This window comes from Vipera berus (assembly GCF_964194415.1).
Source record: "Vipera berus genome assembly, chromosome: 2".
Taxonomy (NCBI): Eukaryota; Metazoa; Chordata; class Lepidosauria; order Squamata; family Viperidae; genus Vipera; species Vipera berus.
Window position 1 is genome coordinate 123,932,520 of NC_138203.1, and position 14,874 is coordinate 123,947,393.

Consider the following 14,874-nt stretch of genomic DNA (forward strand, 5'->3'; position numbering starts at 1 on the left):
TCACAAATCCACAAATATGTTGCATAAATAGGCCCAGATAGGCAAGGGACAGGAGAAGGTCATTGCAAAGTTATCAGCATTGGTCCCAAAGTGTACCTGCTCCATAGTCCTTTGACAGGAGAAGCCAAAAATATGTCAAGGACTCATTTGAGAACAGAAAATTCCCTAGTTCAGTGTGTATGAGTATGTTTGTTTGTACAAACCAGAAAGGGAGAGATTTCCTGAGTTGTGGGATCTTTGTGAATTTACCCAGCTTAGTTTCTTTTGGTCCTGGTTTAATCCTCCAACTTTTCAGAAAAGACACCTCCCTCACAGTGGTAAAAGAAAAATATTTCTCTTTCTACTGCCCAAACTGTAGGATAAACAAGCATATTGGCTTGCAAGTCTCAAGGACTCAAATTCTCTCCGATTTTTTCCCCTCTAAAAGGTGCTTATTTCTTACAAATGATTCCTTCACTTCTGTCCTGATGCCTCATTGATATTCTTCTGCCAGTGTTTGTAAAATTCTCATTACACATAAAGCTAAGTTATAATGTGTTTGCTTTGTATTTGGCCTAGACTGTTTATTTATTTGTTAAATTTATTGGTTGCCCATCTTATCACAGGGTAACTCTGGGCAGCTTACAAGCACAGGCCTTAGCTGATTTTTAAGCTATGATCTGTATTGCCATTTAGTCAACAAACTTACCTTAACTAGTAAACTCAGTCATAATATGTCATAAATTAATCTAGAATGCCCTTCTCTCTTTCTCTTTTACTCTCACATTCACTCTTTCTCCCTCCACTCATACCGTAAAGGTTGCTAAAAATAAATAATGGTGTTGACCGTGAGGAAAAAAAATCTCTATTCTTTCATTAGCCCAACAAAAATTGTACAGAATTGCTGCAAATTATTTGAAATACATAATGGGATAGATACTTTTGAATCTAAGACCAGGCAGATTTATCTTTCCTAAAAAGGAGACTTTCAAATGTCTGTGTGACATTTCTGCCCAGGACCTTTTCAAAAGACCTAATAGCAACTCTACTCTGTAGACCCACCTGCGTGTTTGATAGTGCTCAGTCACTTCATCTCGTCATGTAAGCTGATATAGAAATGGTTCCAGTCCAGACACATTCTCTTACTTCCATTTTCTAACCAAGTTGTAAACATGCTTGCAGCATTTTTTGCTGAATTCTCTTTGAGCAGGTTTGCTACCTTGGAAAAAAAGTTTTCCCATATCATTGATCTTCAGGATCTTAGCTGTTCTAGAACCAAGCCTTCTTTGGTATTGTGGTCCTCTTTTAGTTTTGCTCTTCCCCACAAACTGCAAGTTATAAAAGCTCTCTCAATTGTGTGTTTATTGCTTTATTGAAAGGGAATTTTTGCAAGAAATATTTTCATACCAGTGGAAAGTTCATTATGTATTTCAGTCTTGGCCACTTCAAAGCTTCCCTCCACCCCCGCGCACACACACAAAGTAATCCTTCCCTGTTTGTGCTCCTGCTGGTTGTTTTGCACACATGAATGCTTAAAAAAAAAGAAAAGAAAATCAAAATTCTGGAATACCATATCTCTTGCTGAATCCTTCTACTACATATTCATGTGGTTTTTGACAATTGTAGAAGCTGTTGTCTGCAATGAAAATTTCATAATAGGATCCAGGAGCAAAGCTCAAATAAATAAATTAGTACATCCAGGGCTTTTTTTCTCATAGAATGCTCAGAACGGAGTTCCGGCACCTTTTTTGGATGGAACCTTGTAGGGTAGGCAAGGCAGGTTGTATGACATGTGTGAGTTCCAGCACCTTTTTCTTATACAAAAAAAGCACTAAGTACATCCATAGCAAGAGATGAGTGATTTTGTCTTCTCTACATCAGAAAGATGATGGATAGTCAGGCTGCAAAAAAATCTGAGGAGTCAAAGATGCCTATCACTATTTCTTTCATTTTAAGATTGTCAGGATTTTGGAAGCTCAGATATGGTAGCCTTAAACTTGGAGTCTTCTGTATGGAAAATATGTAATCATTCATTTGGGTACAACTGTTCTGTAACCTGAATGAGGGCTGTGCAAGATAATTTCCTGCTGGATTTGGTATCATGTGAATTATGCAGGGTGCCAATTCTTTTTTTTTTTCCAGCTAAGCATAAAAAATTAGCTGACTAGTGTATGAATTATATAGCAATTTTAAAAGGTATTTATTAGGAGAATTTTCATTGCATGAAAAACTTCAAGATCAAAAGTTACATCAGTAATTCCACTGAATACACCTGAATCCCGTGGGGAATTCAGGAAATTGTGGACTCAGATATTTGGAAGGAAACGTTTATTTATCACTAAAGCTTATTTCATATAATAGTTGATTAAGTTTCTATTCAAATGTCTGCTGTGCTTCCTTTTGAAATAATTGTGCCAAATCTTAAAACCAGATGAGAACCACAAACATCCCATCCCAATTATGCACAAGCAGATTATATAAATGTCCTGTACCTTTTAAGTGCATATAATCTAGAATTTTATTCGGTGGGGAAAAAATCCTATTAAGGAAAATGTGACATTTAACTCAGAAAAAAAGACTTCCCTTCCTTTTTCCTCCCCTATGCATGTGTGTAAAAAAACCAAAACAACCAAACCTCTTTGATCTCCAAGGCAAGAAGGAGATTTATTATTGACATAGCAATACCGTAGCACTTAGACTTATATACCACTTCATAGTGCTTTATAGCCCTCTCTATGCTGTTTACAGTCAGCATATTGCCCCCAACAGTCTGGGTCCTCATTTTACTGACCTCGGAAGGATGGAAGGCTCAGTCAACTTTGAGCCAGTCAGGATTAAACGGTTGACATGGTTTAAAAAAAAACACCTCATCAGAATAATTTTGAAAAAACCTCACTTCCAAGAGCAACAATGCATATGAATGATTGGAAAGAAAAATCCAAGTGCTTTAGCTTTTTAAACTTAGAATATCTTGGCAAGATGTTGTTGCTCAGACTAAGGGGCAAAGAGAAACTGGGCAACATTCAGAGGGGCTGCATCCATACCATTCTTGGAAATACAAATAACTGCACCAAGCTAGCACACAACCTGCCTCCAGAAGTGGTGAATGCTCCAACACTGGAAGTTTTTAAGAAGAGACTGGACAGCCATTTGTCTGAAATGGTATAGGGTTTCCTGCCTGAGTGGGGGGTTGGACTAGATGACCTCCAAGGTCCCTTCCAACTTACGGTATTATTATTATAGATGACATGTTATATTTTGTAGTGTTGCTGCAGCATATAAGAAACTAATTGCTGAATTAAATAGTAGGAAATCTTCTTTGCTCGCTCTCGCTCTTTCTTTGTCCTTCTTTCAATTATTTTTTCACTAATGATATTTTGTTTTTCAGGGCATGGATTTTCCATAGTCATCCGAAAATAGAGCTTATGGTGATTCAGTGGCATTAAGCAAGCAATCATAGATTTATTCCAGTAATCCACTTTCAAGGCTGGAAGAATACTCATTCAAATCCTATAGCTACTTTGTCCAGGAGTTGAAAGAAAAATACTGAGCAAGAAAATAAGGGGAGTAAAACTGTGGTGGGGTGAGGAATAATACAAGAACACCTTTGATGCAATTCAGATTTTCCCTGTTGTTTGCTGTCAAAGCATAACCCAGCCCCTGAGTGTAACAGTGGAAGCCATATACAATGATACAGTTTTACAGATTAATTCTCTGTGGCACCACAGATACCAATATCACATCAACACAGCATCTTTATTCCAGCAGAGGTTCTCTTTACATGGAAGATGGTCTTAGTATTTAGGAAGTAGGTGTAGAGAGTAAAGAAGATGATTTTGACAGAAGTGCAAGAACTGTTACTTAAGCAGAGAAGTTTGAAGATGCTAGATAATGTTTGAAAGCAGCTCAGTTAATTGTCAAAATGGGATTAAAACCAAGGGAGAAACAGGAACAGAACAACAATCAAGAGAAAAAAATCCATTTGCTTAAAAGTGATTGGGTTTAGAATGAAAAGTGAATAAAGCAACTGATTTTATCTGCTGGATACTGTAGAGCGATTATTACCCTTTTAAGGCTGATTGGTTGGTTTGTTAAACTGCAATTTCCTTTAAACTATTTTGGTTTCCACACCTCAAACAGTGACTTCTTTCATTCTTTTTTTTTCCAGAGAGTCACTAGTTTCTAATCTTTCTGCCAAAGGCCACATCCTTTACTGTTCTGCCAATGCTGGCCCTGGAAACCAAGTAGGACTAGGTAGGCCATAAGATCTTAATTTAAAATACATAGCCTGAGGTTTTTAAATGAAAACCACATCGTACTCCATCATAGTCCCTTTCTGTGTTGTTACTGGGAACTGCTACTGTACTTTTAAAAGATATGCAGAGATCGAATAGTTGAACAGTATCAAGACTCTTATCAACATAAAAACCAGTCATTTTTAGCACCTACCAGGTGATGCTAAAAAAAAACCCTGCTTAAATGGGAAACTTCATCTTCAAAGTTTGCTCTAATTATAACCTACTACTTCTTTCATATAGGATAAAAAAAAGTTTTGCCATATTTCAAAATCACACCAGACTGGTGTGGCTTTCCATTTTTTGTATTCAAACATCCCTTCTGACTTATTATTACTTCCCACTATCATTTCCCCACTGCCTGAAACACTTAGCATGGTGTTGAGATGGCAAAGTCAGGGAGGCAGAAACTGTTGTGGGGATCTGTGACTGAAATTTGGATAAGTACATGCTGTGCTTATCATCCTAATGTGAGAACTGAGAAATGGTGAATTAATTCAGGAGTGACCATGGTACTATAAATGTTCAACTTATTTAAATATAGTGGAAAGTTACAGAGGAAAATTAGAACATGGACATTTGACTTCAAAATTTATTACTTGTGAGACTGGCAAAAAAATGGTTTATTAATTGGAGGACCAGCAACAAGAGAGTTGAAAGATTGCCTGAGTTATCTCCAGCCACAATAGCAACTTCTGCATTCTTTGCAACTTAGCAATAGGTTAGCGGAAGGGTTACAAGCCAAATGGTAGGTATTAGTAAAACTCAGACTTTCCTTAGTAAAATAATGCCTTGCTTAAATGAAGAATCTGGTCCAACTTCCAGGACACTGCTATGGTGGAGGCAGAAGAACAATATTGGTTCTAGGACGTGGTATTTTCAAATTCAGTGCTCAAGTACAGAAAAATAAAAATCAGTCAAACTTAACTGCTTTTTTTTTGAGAACCTACGTACGCAGCATTGCAGTCTTTTGTGATTGGCTGATTCTTTTCCATTTATTATTTGCACAGCATTTTCCATTATCACTGATCATGGTGACTATGGGTATGATTTATTTATTTTATTTTATTTTAATTCCATTTATATCCCGCCCTTCTCTGAAGACTCAGGGCGGCTTACAAGCTTACAAGCTTAGCATATATGGATCTAATGAATTTCTTGAAATCAACCCTACGTTCATGATGTAATAAAGGTCTTTAAGCTGCTCCAAACTCTGATGATTGAAAGAAATAGCAGCTTCTATTTTTCCTGAGCCAGCATTTCCTCTACAACGAACTACAACTCCCAGAATTCCCGATCTGTAATAACAGGAGACCTAAGACAGGGCCGCCCCATTCGGGCTCCAAATATCCTGCCAACAATAGACAGCAGCAAAGATGTAGCGGTTTTGTGCCTCTTTGCTGCTACCGTATCTCGGGAGTTTTACAGCTCCGATGGCCTCTCTCTCTTACAATGGAGAAGGAAGTACCAAACAACGCTCGCCACCGGTAAGCGTTGCTAAGCGACGATCAAGAAGGAGCTTCCGCAAGAAGAGGCCGAGTTCGTACTGACACGCGTGCGCAGTAGCAAAGTTCTACCCGCCGGGCGGAAAGAGAGGCGCATGTGCAGTGAGACCGCGGGCGGGACCGAGGTGAGTGGCTTTTCCTAAATAGAGGGAAAAGGCGGACTGAGTAAGTGTTTTGAGAATTAGCCTTCGCGCCGAGAAGTGTTGCTCGTGCGAGCAGTAGTAAGTCGTCTTTTCTGGGTTGGAAGGCCGGAGTGGCACTTTGTTATCATAAACACTATCTTTTGCATTGCTACCTGCTCTGTGTCGGCTAAAGGTTTTCCTCGCGGAGAAAGACTTCTAATAACTAGGAATATGGGAGCCTTTACGAGAATATGGGAACTATTTGGGTTGGCACAGAGCAGAAATTTAGTCCAGGGTTGGGTTTTCCCCACCAGAATAAACTTGTTGGATTTCACGCGTTGGATATTGGGAAGAGACCTGCTAGCTTAGGATCTTGGGAACCTTCCATTTATTTACAGGTAGAAGAGGCCACTCGCTGGTCACCTGTATAAGGACAGGCTGTACCTTCATAGGATGGATATGATAAGCTATAATGATTTTATTTTCCTGTTCCATTCAGGTCTCTTTCCAAAGCCATGTCTCAGCACAGGCATAGTAGCAGCAGCAGCAGCAGCAGAGGATCTGGCTCTTCAAAGGTATGCCAGTAAGTGTAGAGGGCACCTGTGGGGGAAGGCTAGCTAGCTTATAATTTAAGGTTCAGAGTAGGTGATGTAAAAGGCATGTGTGTGTGTGTGTGTGTAAAAAACATCACATATTCTGAACCTTAAATATATACATTGTTAGAAAAGGGAAGAGGAGATGTGATGTTCCAAAAAGAGCTAAATTTCATGTCATCTTTCGCATACTCAGATATTATTAGAATAGTTCAAACTATTTGTGACACCTTGAATTGCATGAATATATGTTGTTAAACCCTTATTTTATTAATATAAACAGCCATGCCTTTTTTTCACACATTGCAATAGGAATGTGTGGTCTGTCATGCCTCTGCCTTGTATCGAATGAAAACGGGGAAACATAACAAATCCACGTTGTTGTTTGCCATTTTTTCATGCAGTAAGATGAACCAGGTGGTGGTGCTTTAATAGTTAATGAGCTTCTGAAGGAAGTTCTTGGCAAATCTAGCTTAGCATTTAGTACTGACCGGTCTGTTTACTATTTTATATTATTATTATTATTATTATTATTATTATTATTATTATTATTATTATTATTATTATTATTATTATTATTATTATTATTATTTTAAGTTTCCCCTTGTGAAACAATCTGCTTAAGCGCTGCCCTGTGCATATTTATCTTGAAGTAAATTCTACTGTTTTCCATGAGATTTACTTACAGGTAAACATACATAGGAACATGGGTTTAATAATGAAAATGTTTTTGTTCAGGTACGGCATATGGAAGTTGATGAAGAATTCACTTTCAGTCAGACTCAAACGCTAAGTCAGGCGCAACGTAATTTGGAGCAACACTCCCCCACTGAAGTGGAACAAAAAGTGAGTCACTTTTTGTGCTTTTTGGTGGGCTTCTTGTTATGGCTGGCTATAACCAAAGCCAACACTCCAGAAGATAGGCTTAAGATACAGGAGGATCTGGACAGACTTGAACACTGGGCGCTATCTAATAAAATGAAATTCAGTGGTGAAAATAGTAAGGTTTTACATTTAGGCAAGAAAAACCAAATGCACAGGTATAGGTGGTACCTTGCTCAATAGTAGCAACTGTGAGAGGGATCTTGGAGTCCTAGCGGAAAATCACTTAAATATGAGCCAGCAGTGTGCTGCAGCTGCCAAAAAAGCCAACACAATGCTAGGCTGCATTAACAGAGGGATAGAATCAAGATCACGTGAAGTATTAATACCACTTTACAATGCCTTGGTAAGGCCACACTTGGAATACTGCATCCAGTTTTGGTCACCACGATGTAAAAATGTTGTTGAGACTCTAGAAAGAGTACAGAGAAGAGCAACAAAGATGATTAGGGGACTGGAGGCTAAAACATACAAGGAATGGTTGCTGGAATTGGGTATGTCTAGTTGAGGGCTTTTCAACCTTTTCACCCATTGTACCACTTTTAGGATATGGCAACATCCGAGTATCACCAGTCACCTAGCAAGGTGTCAAAAACTTGATGACATCCCCCCCAAAGCAAAAAAGTGGTGAAGTACAGGTAGTCCTCGACTTACAACAGTTCACTTAGTGACTGTTCCAAGTTACAATGGCACTGAAAAAAGTGCCCTGCCCCAAGCCATAGCTGAGCAAGACACCTGCCTGCGGCGCTCTTCCTCCTGTCCGAGGTTTTCATTGTTGTGAGCATTTCTATTGAGGATTGACAGCGGGGATGGGGTGGAGGGTGTTTGGTTTTTATCCCCCCCCCATCTGCTGGGTGGTTGCAGCAGGTTTTGGTCACTTCACATGACCCTGGGACACTGTGACCGTCATAAATATGAATCAGTTGCCAAGCATCTGAATGTAAATCATAAGACCCTGGAGATGCTGCAACATTCCAGCTGATCAGCGCTTCTTCTGGACTCAGCAGAAGCACCAGGATCAGCACTGAGCTCCAGCTGGAGCCTGGCGCAGATCGTGGCGCTTTCACTGAGCCCTGACAGCCCTGAAGAAGCGCTGATCCTGCGCTTTTGTTGAGCCCTGACAGCCCTGCAGCTCCAGCTGTCTCTCGCTCAGGCTTGTGCGGTGCTACCACCAGTTCAGCTCATTCCCCTCCCCCGCTACCACTCTTCTAGGATGGTCGCGTACCACCTGCCAGGTGCCAATGTACCACAGGTGGTACCCGTACCACTGGTTGAAAAGCCCTGGTGTAGTTTAATGAAGAGAAGGGCGAAGGGAGACATGATAGCAATGTTCCAATATCTCAGGGGCTGCCACAAGGAAGAGGGAGTCAAGCTATTCTCCAAAGCGCCTGAAGGCAGGACAAGAAGCAACGGATGGAAACTAATCAAGGAGAGAAGCAACCTAGAGCTAAGGAGAAACTTCCTGACAGTTAGAACAATTAATCAGTGGAACAACCTGCCTCCAGAAACGGTGAATGCTCCAACACCGGAAGTTTTTAAGAAGAGACTGGACATCCATTTGTCTGAAATGGTATAGGGTTTCCTGCCTGAGCAAGGGGTTGGACTAGATGAACTCCAAGGTCCCTTCCAGCTTTATTATTATTATTATTATTATTATTATTATTATTATTATTATTATTATTATTATTGATCATCGCACAGTCAGCCAGATGTTCAGACTGGATTTGGCATTTTTGTCTACCTATCGAGTCCTTACCAAGGACCTGGGATAGGCAGATGTGGATGTTTGGTGGTATTATACAGTAGATATCGTCGCAGGATGGAAGCAGTTCCTAGTAAGGCCGCCTTTTGCAATTGACTAATGACGAATTTGTCAATGCCAGTGATGTTCAAGTGGTGCTCCAGTTGTTTTGGGAGCACTTATAGACGCCTATTACTATTGGTACTACCCTTGCTTGCCTTTGCCACAGTCTTTCTATTTCTATTTGTAGGTCTTTGTATTTTGTTATCTTCTCCAGTTCTTTCTCATCTATTCTGCTCTCTCCAGGCACTGCCATGTCCACTATCCAGATTTTTTTGTCTTTCTTATCGACAATTGTTAAGTCCGGGGTGTTATGTTGCAGGTGCTTGTCTGTTTGAATTCTGAAGTCCCAGAACAGTTTAACTTTATCATATTCTATGACTTTCTCTATTTTATGATCCACAAGTTCTTGCTTACAGGCAAATGATATTTCTTGCAGATCTTCCAATGCACCATTGTTGCTACTTTGTCATGTCTCTGCTTGTAGTCAGTCTGTGCAATCTTCTTGCAGCAGCTTACCAGGTGGTCCACTGTTTCTTCAGCTTCTTTGCATAGGTGGCACTTACTGTCTGTTGTTGTCTTCTCAATTTTGACTTTGTATGCATTTGTCCTTAAGGCTTGGTCTTGTGCAGCCAGAATTAGTCCCTCAGTCTCTTTCTTCAACTTTCCTGCTCTTAGCTATTGCCAGGTCTTGATATTATCTGCTTTCCCAGCTATTTTTTTAATGTACTGGCCATGTAGTGCTTTGTCTTCCCATGCCTCTATTCTGTTCTTCATTTGGTCTTTCTTGTAGGCCAGTTTGGTCTCTCCAGTAGTCAGTAAGCCTTCCTGATATACTAACTTCCTGATATACTAATCAGTGCATCTTCATCATTGTCCTTCAGATATTCTTCTAAAGCCATTTTTTCTTCTTCAACCATCTGATGTACTTGCAGCATTCCACGTCCACCTATTTGCCTTGGTACATAGAGTCTGTCAGTGTCACTGTGTGGATGAAGGGCATGATGATGATGATGATGCATGCTATGTTTTAAAATAAGCACACATTTTATGACCTGTAACAGTTATGTACATTGTAGCAGCTTTCCTGACCTATAGATTTTTTTAAAAAAAGTTACAGAACGGCTAGGGACACTGAAGCATGCCCCACAACCATGAAGACAATATTTATAAGAAACTTAAATTGGTACTCATGGAACTGTACCACATGCACAAGGTTGCCTGCAAACTTATGTTATATTCTCTCTGCAGGTAAATGAACTGGTGCAATTCCTTCTGATCAAGGATCAGAAGAAAATCCCTATTAAACGGACAGGTAAACATGGACTTATTTTTATTTTATTTCATCAGGGGGATTCTGTTTCCAGGGTTGGAATATGGATATGTTCTGTTTTCAATGATTTCTGTTCTAAGATTTTCAAAGAATGGGAGGATTTTTATCATATTGGTGAGTCTCTTTCCACCATTTTAATGCAAGTTTTTGGGAAAGGTCTTTTGAGAGCAGGATAGTAAATAAATGACAAATAGTAATGATAAGAAAAGACTTATCATTACTACAAGACCTAGAATGCTAAACTAGAAATTATTTGCTTTTTAAAAGTTTCTGTAAGAATATATGCCATAAACTTCATTATTTGTATTTATTTTGAGTATGTCCAAGATAACATAGAATGTTGTACGTATAAGTAGCCTTCATCAAACGGACATAACAAAGTGCGTCTAGTCCAAAATTTTAGTTGCCAAATAGAAGCCCATGAGAACCCCAGAGATGAAATCAGTCTCCTCTCATTCCAGTTCCCTAGGAGCTAATAGATCAACTTTGTCTTTTTATCTTCTGAAATATGAATTATATTTTAGATATTCTGAAATATGTCATCAAAGACTACAAAGATCTGTTTCCTGAGATCCTCAGACGAGCCAACCACACTCTTCAACAGGTGAGGAATCCATTGATGATTTGAGTAAATTTGATCAATCTATCAATCTTACTTTGCTAATGAAGAAGCCAATCTAAAACTTGGCAATAAAGAAAAGTTTTCAGAATGGGAATCCTGCAGCACAAAAAATGTCCATCCTAAAGACTAACAATTGAATTGACTATGATCCATGAAAGCTTACATTTCAATTAGTTTATCAATTTTCAGTATGCTACAAGAGTATGTAGAAAAGGCCATTGTAGGATATAATGAAACTAAAATACTCCATTGACCATAAGCAGTGGAGAAATCTAGCCTCATAATTCAAGGAGTGATTTGCCTTTATCATCAAAATGGCATTTCTGGCTTAGCCTGAATGAATGGAGAAATTTCAATAGATTGTAAGTGTATTTTATTGTATTCCTATATTTTAAATTTTGGATAATCTAGGCTTACAGTTGGGGATCCTAATTCAGGCTGAACACTTTATCAACAATCCAGAATCTGAACACTTATCATGAACAGGATATCTTATATAATTTATGAAAATGATGGATTTTTTATATGAATTTAATTTTATGTAAGTAATAAATTCATTATGTTTGCATATGAGTTTTCTCATTTAAAAAGAAGAGGCAATAACAGTGAACAAGGAAGGGGGCTCTATTCTGATTTATCTTTCCTGTTTTCTCAGGTATTTGGGCTGGGAGTGGTGGAAATTGACCCAAAGTACCACTCCTACATCCTGATCAGTAAATTTCCTCCTTTGGAAGAGGATATTGTGAATGAGTAAGGAAAAGAGGGAATATAATACCTCTGTTTCTGTGCTTCTCTGCTGGCTAAATGTTGTATAAAACCTTGTACAAAACATGTCAAAAATCTCTTCATGCATTTTGAAATGAGCAATAGCTTTTTTCTGATAACATGGTTTCTATATTCCTGCATTTTGAGATACTAAAGTAGAGATCAAAAACTTTTTCTGGCCCACTTAATCTTCGAGTAGTATGGCAGAATCTAAATTTCATTTTGTACATATTGAAGTATACATTGAATTAAGTGTACTAAATTAATTAAATATATGATTATCAATCATGTATTTAACCATTCACCCCTTCTGACATATTGAAAAGTGTCTCAAATTGTAATAACAGAATTTCACGGGGAGCCTCATCAAACGTTTTGGGAAGTGCATCCCCCAGTGAGAGCTCAGCTGGTGGTCCTATGCCTGAGGAGAACCTATGTGTCCTCTGTGCTTTGGGACATGGAGTTCCTCTGTGTTATCCCATGCTTTGAGCAGTCCGCAGGTCGTCTTTCATTAGTTCCTGAACTGAAATGTTACAAGTTCGGCTTAAAATTTTGTTTCTCATTGGGTGATTCAGGTAATTCACTGCTAAAATCCCCAGTCTTCACTTCCAAATTAAGAAGCAGAACCTCTTTTTTCTATTTTGCAGCGATGAGAACGCTCCCAAGATGGGCCTCCTTATAGTAATACTTAGTCTTATCTTTATGAAGGGCAACGTTGTCAAAGAATGTAAGTTTCACTCCTCCGTAATTTACTCTGTTTCTTAGATAGCTTCATATGCTTAACTCTTCTCTTTTCTTTTGTCTTCCTGCAGCTGCTGTTTGGGAAATGCTGAGGAGATTACATATTGACTGTTCTGGGTAATACTGGCTGCTCAGATATTTCAGGGTGGCTGGATGAATCTTGGAAGAAAATCTCCTTCCTCAGCTGATCTAAGAGAATGACATTCTTTTTTTTTCCCCAGGGGAAAACACAAAGTCTTTGGTGATATCAAAAAGCTGGTGACAGAGGAATTTGTGAGGCAAAAGTGAGTTGAGTGTTGCAAAGCCTTTGCTATCTTTAGTGCTGGAAATTAATCATATTGGTTTGAGTGACTGGCAGATGGGAATCCAGAATGATTTGCTTGTCTTTTAAGAGCTAACATCTGGATCTTTCTAAGAAAAGGGATTGGGATAAGTTTATTAATTAGGATACAGGTTAATGGGAAATCTCAGACTATTTTTTTCCTCAAAAGCAGGAATGATATCTTTGAGGTGAAGGACAGTTATTTTACTAAATAATCTGTTTGGTGATTACAAAGGGTTTTTTTTCCACTGATCACATAATTCTCACTTCCTAGATATCTGGAATATACACGTCTTCCACACACAGATCCTCCTGAGTTTGAGTTCAGGTGGGGACCGCGAGCTTTTAAAGAGACCTCCAAGAAGCAGATCCTAGAGTTTGTTGCTAAGGTACTGACTAGGAGATTATGAGTTCTAATCCTACCTTAGCTATGAATGTTAGCTGGTTGACCCTGGGTCAGAGACTCTCTCAGCCCAGCTGAGTTCACAGGATTGTTGTAGGGAAAATAGTGGAGGAAATTGTGTTGAATGTGTTTGCCACCTTGAGTTATTTGTAAAATAACAAATAATATTCTCCTGCATTAAGGATAACTAAGTTTGTAGAATTATAATATGTTGGATCAATAAATAGGAGTGTACAGTTGTACATTTTGACATGGAACTGTCCTTTTCAATCTTTTTTTAATAAATATTGTCAGAAACAGGATCAAAGCATTAATGATGGGAGTTATGGACTTTGCAGGAAATTGGCAATTTTCTAAGTACTCACTTTAACATCTAAGCTTTCCTTTCTGAATATACTCAGCTTTTTCTTGGCAGTCATGCTTGCTTCAAACAAGTGTTAGGGTATTGAAACTTGAAACCGTTAACAGATCTTGTAGTGTTCTGATAAAAGCCAGTATAGCTTTATAGTTAAAATGTGAGTCTTGGAGATCTGGGCTTAAGTTCCTTCTTGATCTTATTCTCTTTCAACCTTACCCAGCTCACACAATTGTTGCTAGGTGGGTAAAATTAGAAGAGAACCCCCTTATACACCACCCTTTGCTTTCTGAGAAAAGGTTACATATAAATAAGTAGGCAGGCAAAGCTATATAGCCTAAATCATGTCCATACAATTTCTGTTTTCCCCCTAATAGAGTGATGGCTTCAGGGAGGGTATTGCAGAGAATCTGGTATATCTTTTTATTCTATTTTCCTAATTGGACTCCTTTGATTTTCCTTGATTAGATACAAAAGCAGAATCCCAAATCCTGGATGAGCCAGTACAATGAAGCGGAAGCAGAAGCAGGTGCGGTGGGAAAGTGATAAATATTATGGTGTTCAATTATAAAGAATTGTCAAAAACTCCTTTTATGGAACTGCTACAACCACTGCTTGTTTTCTGTTACTGCTTGCTTTAATGTAAAAGTGCTCTGTGCTTAATAAGTTCCTTGTTTGTGAAGGAAAGATTCCAGAATAGATTGGGCCATTTTACTGGTGGTGAAGACAAGACTCTTCTCTAAAACTCTCTGATTATTTAAGCATTAGCAATAGTGTTTTCTGGACATAAGCTGATAGAATATTTACTGGAAATAAAAATATTTTTGCAATCCGTTTTCTGTGCTATATTTTCTGCATTAATTTCCACCTCATTTCAGATGGCGTATATTGTAGAGCAGGAGTCCTCAGCAAAGCTGGCTGAGGAATTCTAGGACTTGAAGTCCACAAGTCTTAAAGTTGCCAAGGTTGAGGACTCCTGTTGTAGAGCCTTGTGTTCATTAATCAGAGTAAAAATAAGGTATATAATCTGTGCAACGTTTCCATCGAATCTTCTGCTGGACATAAGTACTTATTTAATTCTCTCTAAAGAAATGGGCCTTTAAAGATATTTATATTTGCCAGGGTTATGCTCTCTGTGGTTTTTTTTTAAAAACAT

General features: G+C 38.6%; 1 protein-coding gene across 1 annotated transcript; it reads left to right on the top strand.

Moving 5' to 3' along the window:
* Window positions 1-5,912: 5,912 nt before the first annotated feature.
* On the top strand, window positions 5,913-14,550 carry LOC308661570 (non-structural maintenance of chromosomes element 3 homolog). Its single transcript, XM_081316567.1, has 11 exons — window positions 5,913-6,000; window positions 6,401-6,476; window positions 7,233-7,340; window positions 10,429-10,492; window positions 11,035-11,114; window positions 11,788-11,882; window positions 12,545-12,624; window positions 12,710-12,755; window positions 12,860-12,922; window positions 13,235-13,349; window positions 14,187-14,550. Exons 2-11 carry the CDS (start codon window positions 6,417-6,419, stop codon window positions 14,262-14,264), a joined length of 789 nt encoding a protein of 262 aa, XP_081172693.1. The 5' UTR covers window positions 5,913-6,000; window positions 6,401-6,416; the 3' UTR covers window positions 14,265-14,550.
* The last annotated feature ends 324 nt before the right edge of the window (window positions 14,551-14,874 follow it).

What these genes read in the sequence shown, in the direction of transcription:
- LOC308661570 (XM_081316567.1), top strand. Translation starts at nt 6,417, where the DNA reads ATGTCTCAGCACAGGCATAGTAGCAGCAGCAGCAGCAGCAGAGGATCT. An exon ending in AATCCCTATTAAACGGACAG is followed by an intron (nt 10,493 to 11,034) that starts GTAAACATGGAC and finishes ATTATATTTTAG; the next exon opens with ATATTCTGAAATATGTCATC. An exon ending in GAGGAATTTGTGAGGCAAAA is followed by an intron (nt 12,923 to 13,234) that starts GTGAGTTGAGTG and finishes CTCACTTCCTAG; the next exon opens with ATATCTGGAATATACACGTC.